The sequence below is a fragment of the Pinus tabuliformis genome, chromosome 7 (assembly GCF_031772625.1).
Source record: "Pinus tabuliformis cultivar Carrire ecotype Pingquan chromosome 7, CPIR1, whole genome shotgun sequence".
Lineage (NCBI taxonomy): Eukaryota > Viridiplantae > Streptophyta > Pinopsida > Pinales > Pinaceae > Pinus > Pinus tabuliformis.
The window spans coordinates 2,000,604,902-2,000,616,366 of record NC_142293.1 but is presented as its reverse complement, the minus strand read 5'-3'; the positions used below and the strand labels follow the sequence as shown (position 1 = coordinate 2,000,616,366).

Below are 11,465 nucleotides of genomic sequence, written 5' to 3'. Positions count from 1 at the left end.
TCAGTCATACCCAGATCATCACATTTATAGAATAAAACATGCATCAGTATTCAAATCTATACTTTTCAAGATCAAACCACATAATGATAATACTCTTAAGCCTTTATGATCCTGGTCCATCCACCTTCATTAGCCTTATAGGTGCATCCTTAGATCATATCAAGAAAACCATCAGAAGCTCATTAACTTGCATATATGATTCAACACTTCATAAGATATTCAGATCCTTGCACCCTTTGGCCTAATGATCTTCTCCTCTTTATATAGTTTTAGGCTTTTCTCAATACCATGGACCAAAACTACTTAGGACCAATACCTTAGACCAATTACCTTGGACCAAAAACTTTATTTTCCCACAATATACACACTTTTCCTTCTGTTTTAAAAAATGTGTTTTTACGTATACGCTCCTTTTGTTTAGTAAACCTATGTGTATACGCAGCTTGGTCAAGGTGAACATGTGTATACCTCTTTCTTCATTCTTTGTAGTCTAATCTATAATTCTTTACTGTTGACATGCTACATTGTGATCTTTCATCTTAGTGAGTTGCCATCAAGGACAGCACCTGTATCATAATGCCAAAAAATTCATGACAAAACCCCTTCATGCACACTAAGTTGCTACCAAACATGTTGTGAGATATCTTCACAGAACGATTAATCTTGGTTTGAGGTACTCTGCAAGAGATTAGAGACTTCATGGATATACTAATGGTGTCTACACAAGAAATTTTATTGATTGGAAGGCACTTTAGAATGACTTTTTAGTTTGGGATATCCAATGATATATTGGATGAGCCAGAAACAAAAGTCCATAGCTATAAGCACGACCAACGTAGAGTATATTGTTGCTAGCATGGCTAACTATGAGGGAATTTTGTTAAGGAAGCCCTTTGAAGAGTTGTTTAAGCAGATTTTGGATACGAGAGTCATATACTGCGACAACAAGAGCGAGATCTCATTGGAAGAGAATCTCATATTTCATGACAAGTCCAAGCAAATTGATATAAAGTATCACTAGATTCGAGACATGGTGTAGAGAGGAGTTGTGAGACTCTATCACCTTTTGACCAATCAACTAATAACATACATTATTACTAAGGCTTTGCCGAAAAGGAATTTTGTAGGTTTCTAAGAGAAAATTGGACTGATGGATGTGACCCTCCCAGGTAAGGGTCCTATCTGATCAAGAACATTGGGCAATACTCTTCCTCCCTGTTTGAGCTCCTAGGGTGAGGAATTGAGTTGGAGAGCTCCTAGGGTGGAGGGAACTCATGGACAATAAGTGTGTCTAATCCTTACCTCATGCTAAGTGTGTATCTCCCCTATTGTCATCTCAAGGTTGTGTCTGAACCTTACATCATGGTAAGAGTGTTTCTCCCCCTTACCGAGTATACCCTAGTGTGCATCCTACCCACAAGCTAAACTTGTTGTGCTTTCTCCTCCCCATCTGGCTAATAGGTTGAGAGGTGACTTGGGCATGTATAATCCTTACCTTGTAGGGTAAGTGTGTATCTCCCCCAAGGTCGATAGGTGACTTGGTCATGTCTAATCATTACCTTGTAGCGTATGTTTGTATCTCCCCCAAGTGCCTTGGGTTGTGTTTGATCCTTACCATTGATTGTAAGTGTGTATCTTGTCCCAAGGTAGTGGATGCAGGTGTTCTACAACTTGACTCTTAGTGTCTTGGTGGGAATATCAACAAAAAATATGGTAGGCATGATCCTTACCTTCCATGGTAAGTCGTATCCTCCCTATTGTCCTTGGATAGTGGGTGGTAGCAGAGGCTCCTCGAATATAGCAATTCTGGGTAAGAGCAAAGACTCTGAGATTGATGGAGGGTTGTAGATTGAGCTCCCCTATGATGTCTAATTCTTCTTAGTTTATATTCAAAAGTGTCTAGCAGACATGAGCACATATGAGAGGTGACAACATTTGATTTGATGATGACGAGATATTTGAGATGGGACATATGTTGTAGTCAATAATATCTCCCTAGATGAGAGGGAGTGTTAATTTGGAAGATCAGGGACAAATTATTTCCATTGGAAAGCCTTTCTCATCAAGAAAGACCCCTCCTAGCCCTTGGAAGAATTCAATCTGGTTAAGGAAAAATGTATTTTTTACAAGAAAGCCCACCTGTGCACAAAAGTACAGGTCCACTTTAAAGAGAAATTGGGCATGCTTGGAAGCATATAAATATAATTCAATTTAACCTCATTTGGATATCATCAACAACCATCTTCTTCTTCTCTTTTCTTTGAATTGGGTCATACAAGTCTAAGGTTAGTTTATACAGGTCCGAAATTACAGGGTTCAAGCTCACACATGTGAATTCTTTTTTATTTTTTATTATTTATTATTTATTTATTATTTTATTTTTATTTATTATTATTTTTTTTCAGGAGCAACATGTTTGGTTCATGAACATGTCAGTTGTATCTATTCACTTGATAGGGTGCTCCCTGTGGCTTTAGAACTTCAGTCGCACTCATTGTCACTCAGTCCATGCAATTGTGATCTTGACCTAAATTTTGTTGGTCATTGACTAGAGACGTGGAATATTTTGACTTTGATCTAATTTGTCTACTGGGCTCATAGTTTGGATATTGTTCGATTGGTTTTGCTAGATAGTCTTTTCATTCGTGATTTGGAACAATGTACTCTCTCTTTGCTGAAACTTATATTAAAATATAATAAGAATATGAATTTAAAAGGGTTTTCTCTATTGTGGGTTTTCTGTGGTATTTGACCAAATCCTTGTGTCTCTTATTGCTCTAGATTGTCTTATACTATATATTGCATTTACTATTCTATCTATAATTTTCATTCGTCATTGACAAATTAAATTGTTTTGAAAGAATGTTAATTGAAGAAAAATATTGGGCTAAATTGATTGTAACAACATAGAACATTGGAAAATGAACAAACTTTGAGCCCTTGATTGAGTTTTTTGAGGGCTTAAAGATTGCTTGATCAATCATTTAAACAAATCATCGATCGAGCTCATGTGTAACCCAGGGTTATCTAGGATCTCGATTGAGTAATGGGCTCGATTAAGCTAAGTTTTTGAACTTTCCTGTCAATACAACTTGGGGGTAGAATTAAAACAAGTGGCTTGATCAAGGTATGGGCCAGATATAACCTTAAAGCTAGATTGAGCTATAGGCTAGATCAAGCCTTAAAGCTAGATTGAGCTACTATTTAACCACGTTAAGGGCTTGATCGAGGGTTTCTCAAACCCTCGATCGATCTATTTGAAATTTTATCTCAAGCACTTGATCAAGCTACTAAGGGCCTAAAAGACAAAGTTTTAGCTCCTCTTCTGCAGATTTTTGTGCCCTGGTGGACTTAAGGTAGAATTTGTCCTTAGATGGTAGAGTTGATCATGTTGGATTCGTTATGGAATCCTCTATCCAATGGTATATGAGTTTGACATTTTCAAATTCATATGATGTTTTTCATCTAATTTCTTTTAAACATAATGCTTGAAATTTTTTTGAAGTATTTCAAAGGGGGCTGAATAAAAAATCAAAAACATAAAATATACAAAACCAAAAATTTCCAAAAATACAGTTATCTTCATTTACTAGTCCTCTTCAAAAGGGTACTCTTGGTTTTTAATTTTATTTAAATAGTAGAAAAAAATCTTAGGTGAACATGTAATGCAATTCAAATATTAATTTGCCAACTTCGAAAAATAATAAAAAATACAAATTTGCATTAAAAATAATGTTTTAATATCCATAACATAGTTCTCTTACTGTACATCATCTATATATATATATATATATATATAAGACGAAATTATGCTAGATTAACACACACTGCTAAAATTTGCAAAGGTACATCATATATATATATATATATATATATATATGAGACAAAATTATGCTAGATTAACACACATTGCTAAAATTTGCAAAGAGCAACATAGTTCTCTACAAATTATCTTCTTAGTCTGAATCAAAATTCACAATGCTTATATGAATTTGGAAAGCTTAAATTCTAATAAAAAATAATAATAAAATAAAATAAATAGAAATCATTGCCACATTTACCCAAAAATATAATAAATCTTCATACATTCACCCTAATATATTAAATATATCCTTTACCTTTAAATATTACTAAATATATTACTTTACTTTACAAAATCTTCAAACAAAATCTAATCTAAACAATCTTCAATTTTAAAGGAAATGGGATTAAAATGATAGCTTTATATAAATATGAGAAAAAACAATGAAATATACCTTGTATTTGAAATACCATTTATCATTATATCATCTCGTCCGCTTTGCTTTGTAAAATAAGGGCTACCAATATATCATCGAGTGCATTGCCCCACTGCTTTGCTTTGTAAAATAGGGGCTACCAATATACCATCCAGTGCATTGCCCCACTCATTGAATTAATGATCTTCACTGTGGTGACCTAGAAATGCATGGGGATGGGTCCCCAAACCGCCATATCCTGAGGATGACTTCTGTTTATTAATAGATCTGTTCCAGAGGTTGTACGTCTTCCTCTGCGCATAAAATCACATCATGATCATTTTGCTGTCTTGTATATTTAAATGAATGATGACACACCTCCTTTGTTGGGATGAAATTCCTGAAATAAAATGAGTTTTATAGATGTTCTTTATACTTTATAATAATGAAGTCTAAGTCTGAGCATTAAGTAATCAATGCACATGGCCTTTGTCAATATTGTAAATGACGAAGGCCGAGTAAGTCTATGTCCACAATTGTTGATTCCCTGCACGGTGCCCTAAACCTGTGTGATGAATCACGATATGCACGTTTTTGAAAGTTCAAACATTTCCATGTATCTATAAAATTTGCTCCTTCCTTTGTCATTTTCAAGTGAGAAATCTTGGGAGCATAAAATATTTACAAGATATAAAACCATCGAGCGCTTTTACAAGGAGAACCGAACACAAAGGTTCACGTACTTCATTATTACAACCATTTCTTTACAAGATGTGGAATTGGTACGGCCATTATGTGTTTCATCAAGCCAAATTATATTCTCACTGCACTACCTAATCACATGGCCTACTATATCCTATGGAAGAAGGATAGCCTGCTCCCCCATATCTAAGAAGCTGCCAAAATACGAAGAAATAAAATATTTAGAATGCGGGGATTCCTGCTGAATCAAATCACAAGAAGAAGAAGAATGATTTTCTTGCAATATTATACTTTGAGTAACGAAAGGGGACTGAGGCTGGTGCTGATCATCTGTTACATTGCTACTGTTGGTCATGTTATTTGGGTGAAGCCCACTAATCTCTTCCAATCGGTCGTACTGATAGTCTCCCATGCAATCCTCCAACAATAATTGGCACCATGATTTGGAGGTATCTATTTCCGCAACATGATGATTTGTTGCTTTCAAGCCTTCTTCTTGATTAATACCATCATGGGTATCTGGTACAGAATCATGATCATAACTATCAAGATTGTCTCCATCTACTATAATATCATAGCTATAATCATCTTTATGTAGGACTCCTTTATCATAAATTGATGGGGGAGGAATGGCCCTTTCTTTAAAAGGCTCCTGATATTTGGGGTCGAATTCACCCTTTTGGACTCTCTTGCTTAACTGGGTATTCCAGTAATTCTTTATTTCATTGTCTGTCCGACCAGGGAGTCGACCTGCTATCAACGTCCATCTGCACAACACCAAGTGATATTAATAATCGTTTCACATTATGTATATATCACACTGAAATTATTGTATTAAATTCATTTGAATGCTTCTTCCAAACGTTCTATACAAAATTAGAATGTAATCAGATTTCAAAAATTTCGACTCGCATACCTATTGCCGAGAAGACGATGTAATTTGACGAGTAGTTCGTCTTCCTCTGGGGAAATATTTCCGCGCTTAATATCTGGACGAAGATAGTTCAACCAACGCAATCTACAGCTTTTCCCACATCGTCTGAGACCTGCAAAAGCAAATTTCTTCAGTTCAAGCTTGTTCATGAAAGGAAAATTTATTCGAAAAACTTCAGAGATATTTGCTAGAGTGATGTACAATATTTTTAGTAAATCTAAATCAAACCACGTATACTACTTCGCCTCTTTGGGCTAACGGATCTTATTTTTGTACAGGGTAGTCGACAAATATGCATTATTCATAGTTAATTTACTCTTCATAATTGGTAAAAGGTCTCACCTGTTTTCCGTGGAAGATCTCTCCATCGACCAATGCCATGAGTGTTAATGTATTCAATCAAAATCTTGTCTTCGCTATGTGTCCAAGCCCCGCGTTTGAAACCCTCCTCATGTTTCGAATATCTCCAACAACCAGGAGATCTACCCATTATCTATAACCTAATCGATGCCACAAACCCTCAACCAGTAGCTTATATCTTCCAGAGACCACTTCTTGATTTCTCCCCTCCGCAGATCAATAATAGGATGATAATATATAGAAAGAGTATTCTTGATTTCTCCCCTCCGCAGATCAATAATAGGATGATAATATATAGAAAGAAACTACTCGCCCACAGCTTCATAGCAATTTTTCTAGCAGCTTTTCAAATAAAGTGGGCCTCGTGATCCTACCAGGAAATCTAGATGCAGTTACTAAAGCCTGGTGACTCACCGGACGAAGGCAATAAAGAGCGAAGGACCGCCTATTGTGCCAAAAACGTATTTCCATGTTGATATAATTTGCTGTCCTTATTGTAATTATTCAATCCTACGATCTCGCCACGGAGCTCATATGTTGTTGAGTTTGAGTTTTAGTTTTAGAGGGCGTCTCAAGTTCCTACCAGTCATCCTGAAGCACAACTTCCGTTGTTTAGTTCGCATCTACAAAACGATGGCAGAAAGCATATGGGATATTTCGAGTGGCAATAAATTAGTTTACGTAGTTAAATTTATGACGAACTCCAAGTGCAATGTTTTGTGGCATCGATTACCCATAAGAAAATGTGTGTAATAAGACAAGTCCGAATGGAATTTTGTTTGTTCACAAATTTGACAAAAATAAATCATACTCACATAGAACTATAGTTGGATTCAAATTTGGTAAATGTTAAGCTCACTGCTAAAAACATAATAGTAAAGACGGACACAACATAAAAAGACCATAGAACTATAGTTGTTTTCAAATTTGGTAGATGTCAAGCTCACTACTAAAAAATAATAGTAAAAATGGACACAACATAAAAAGACCAGACAAAGTGCATGCAAATGGTAATATAGTTTACTACTTGAAAATTTTATATATTACTATAAAAAAAAATTAATAGTAAAAAAGGACACAACATAAAAGGACTAGACAAAGTGCATACAAATATTAATTTATTTTCATTTAGAATAATGTTTATAAATATTAATTTATTTTTATTTGGAATAATGTTTATATTAATAAAAAGGTAGGATTGGTTTTTTGAGTGGATTATTTTGTTGAAATATTTTCTCAACAATTTTGAAGTAGCTTATCTTGTTGAGATATTTTCTTAACAATAATTTTTCAATTTATAAATTATTAGATGTTATAATGTACTATTTATGTGACATGCATCGAGTAGGTTTCGTGATTGAATATTACAATTGTTTTGAGCAATTTGTGTATCATGTGTATTTTCTAAAATTCCTTTTTGATATTAGAACCTGTATGGGCTTCACTCCCTAATGGGAGGGCTCGGGATCGGGGAGATGAAAAACATGTGAGGATTGTTTTTATGTTCTTAAAGTAGGCGTAGGTTAGAGGTAAAGTGTGAGAGTACATAGTCTTCCAGTGTCTGTGAGGAGTCACCATTGGTTGAAGGAAAAGCATACCAATCAATCTATAAGGAGGACACTTCATCAGATCTTGAGTCTGTCATTCATATGGATTTTGTTAGCTGATTTGGATGTGTTATCCACGGAGTTAGAGAGTAGTAAGACATTGCTAATGTTGTGATGTTGGTGTGTTTGATTTGGCATCTCTAAGCATAATCCTTAGCATCAGATAAAATGGGTTTGAGAAGTCAACAATGGGAACTTTGGCCTATATTTTAATTCTTGCCACTTTGTTTGGAGAGACCGATCTGCTACTAAGCGGGAGACTGTATTTGTGTTTTTTAAAATTCGTGTGAATCGAAGTAAAAGGTTTTGTCTTTGGAATTATGGGTATCTACATTGAAGATGAGATTTCATTTCTACTTTAGATTTTAATCTCAATATTATAAGACTTGGCTTTTATCCTTGGGTTACTGCATGTAGTGTAAGTTTGACTCTGGTTCACACTAGCAAGTTCTTGCATTTCATGAGTTTTGTTTTTGTAATGATGTTCTGTTCTATGTTGGCCACCTATCTCAAATCCTACTAGCTTCCTATACAGATGACAAAGGGAGAGTTTGTTCTGCAAAAAAAAAGAAAAGACTAATGTGCATATGGATTGCGTTTGTCCGTACCACGATGGCGAGTTTACGTCAGGTCAGATCTAGATTTAAAGGATATATATCTCTTAATAATCAATGCATAATCGCAATAAGAGAACAACATTTGGTTTTCCGTATCACTAGTTGCAAACACGAAGTGCGCTAATCAATATACTGTCTTAATTGTCAAAGTGTTTCATTTTGTAGTGGCAAATGGTCGTTCCCCATGTTCAATAGGAGGACTACATATTTAGCAAGGGACTTATGTTGCATTGGGCAAGTATGATAGCCAAGGTCCGTTTGAAACCGCTAGCTATTTTTTGAGTATTATCGTCATGTGTGGAAAATTAATTTTATTTTTTTATGGTGTATAAAATTTATGTGCTTGTACGTGACTTTGCAAAAGTGTAGAACCAAATAATGAGGAGAGGAATAGAATTAAACTAGTGGTTAACTACATTTTTTGGTGCCAAGAGAATGTATCATTGACTTGATTGTGTGAGTCTTGTTGTGCTTTGGTCTTCAAGAGCATTGGTTACAGGTTATTTTATGAGATCGTTGTGTGGTATACAAGTCAAATTGTATGGTGAAATTTTGAACACATTTAGTACCTAGAAAATTATCCTAGATAATCGTGAGACACAACGAGCTATGTTGTTTGATAGATGAGAGATTGTCCATAGGATGGTTCATTATTAGGCTACATGACCTATGTAATTTCGTAGAATAAAGTATCTCAAAATTGTTGACCATGCAAGTTTGTAAAAAATTGTTAGAGGCATTTATGTTTAAAATGGAGTTCATGTGACAACTTGAAGATGAGGTGGTGAAGAAAAAGCGATGTTTGCGAGATTCCAAAGGGGATGTGAGTGCTAATGAATATCAGCTAGAGAGATGTGTCTATATGTAATTTATGATTCTTGTGATAATTTTTGTAATGATGTAATGTAAGTATTAAAAAAAGACTTAGAATAATACTTACACTAATATATGGGTAGAATTAGTTTGTTGAGTGGATTGTCTTATTGAAATATTTTCACAACAATAATCTCTCAATTTATAAATTGTTAAATTTCATAATACATATAAATATATGACATATATGTAAGCTTTGTGATTAAATAATACAAATGGTTTTTAACCATTTATTTAGCCATTTTTTTTATTAAAAAAAAATCCAATTTAAATTTAATACTAATTATTATAAATAATATCTTTTATGTCCCATTTTAAAATCCTTCGTCACATTGGGTTCTCGAATTCAAGGTGTTAGACATGTATTTCGATGCATGTTCATGCTATAGTGGTGTGATAAATGATTACCGATGTCATAAGTTCAGAATTTTTATTTCGTAGCACATGTTCCTGGAATTCTTGAACATAATGTGCCTCATGGGAAATTTATTCAATGTGATTGGTAAAGTGGATGACATGGTAAAAGATAAATTACGGTTTTTTGTTGATACGTATACTGGGATGGATAAGTTGCGTTGATACATATATTTGGATAAGTTACGATATGGAATGTCACTTTTAAATGATATAGATTGGGTTTTATTACTATAAATTTATTTTAAATATGGATTTAGCACGAGTCCAAAAGATCTAATTTTTTAGTTTTAAATATAAATATGGATTGAGCACGAGTCCAAAAGATCTAATTTTTTAGTTTTAAATATTTTTAAGAATAGATAGTATTAAATATTTTGTATAATTATTTAATTTTTTAAATAATTTAAAATTTTAAAATTTTTTATTAAATTTCAATTTTGATGATAGATAAATATGGTAATTATTTAATTCTTTTTATTAAATTTTAATTTTGATAATAGACATACATAGTTACACATTATATTGGATTGTAGAATGAGTCTTTTTGACTCAACATGATTACAAATTACACTGGGTTGTAGAATAAGCCTGTTGACTCAATAATAAAATTGTACTTAAAATAAAATAATTTTCATTTTAAATGGATTTGGGTTTATGATTTATTTACTAAAGTGATGAAATTACAATTTTTATATCTTCCAGAAACCACTTCTTGGTTTCTCCCCTTCGCAAATCAATAATAGGATGATAATATATAGAGAGAAACTATTCGACCCACAGCTTGATAGCAATTTTTCTAGCAACTTTTCCAATAAAGTGGGCCTCGTGATCCTACGAGAAAATCTAGATGCAGTCACTAAAGCCTGGCGACTCACCGGACAGCCACTTGTGCCAGAAACGTGTTTCCATGTTAACATGTTGATTTTGTTTCGGTGTTAATTAATGTTCTGCTATCCTTATTGTAATTATTCAATACTTCGATCTCGCCACGGAGCCCACATGTTATTGAGTCTGAGTTTGAGTTTTAGAGGGTGTCTCAAGTTCCTACCAGTCATTCTTTAACACAACTGCCGTTCTTCAACTCGCATCCAGAAAACAATGGCAGAAAGCATATGGGATATTTCCAGTGGCAATAAATTAGTTTACATAGTTAAATTTATGACGAACTCCAAATGCAATGTATTGCGGCATCGATTATCCATAAGAAAATGTGTGTAATAAGACGTCCGAATGAAATTTTGTTTGTTCACAAATTTGACAAAAATAAATCATACTCGACATAGAACTATAGTTGGATTCAAATTTGGTAAGTGTTAAGCTCACTACTAAAAACATAATAGTAGAAAAGGACAAAACATAAAAAGACCATAGAACATAGAACTGTAGTTGGTTTCAAATTTGGTAGATGTCAAGCTCACTACTAAAAAATAATAGTAAAAAAGGACACAACATAAAAAGACCAGATAAAGCGCATGCAAATAGTAATATAGTTCACTACTAAAAAATAATAGGAAAAAAGGACACAACATAAAAAGACGAGACAAAGTGGATACAAATATTAATTTATTTTCATTTAGAATAATGTTTATAAATACTAATTTATTCTTATTTAGAATAATGTTTATAAATATTAATTTGTTTTTATCTGGAATGGAATAATGTTTACATAAGTAAAAAAAAATTGGTTTTTTTGAGTAGATTATCTTGTTGAGATATTTTCTCAACAATAATGTCTCAA

General features: G+C 33.6%; 1 protein-coding gene across 1 annotated transcript; it reads right to left on the bottom strand.

The window, feature by feature from the left end:
* Positions 1-4,924: 4,924 nt before the first annotated feature.
* Positions 4,925-6,815, bottom strand: LOC149256496 (transcription factor MYB3-like). Its single transcript, XM_089457439.1, has 3 exons — positions 6,196-6,815; positions 5,836-5,965; positions 4,925-5,686 (listed from the first exon to the last, which is right to left on the bottom strand). The coding sequence occupies exons 1-3, from the start codon at positions 6,341-6,343 to the stop codon at positions 5,074-5,076; spliced, it is 891 nt and encodes a 296-aa protein (XP_089313565.1). The 5' UTR covers positions 6,344-6,815; the 3' UTR covers positions 4,925-5,073.
* Positions 6,816-11,465: the final 4,650 nt, after the last annotated feature.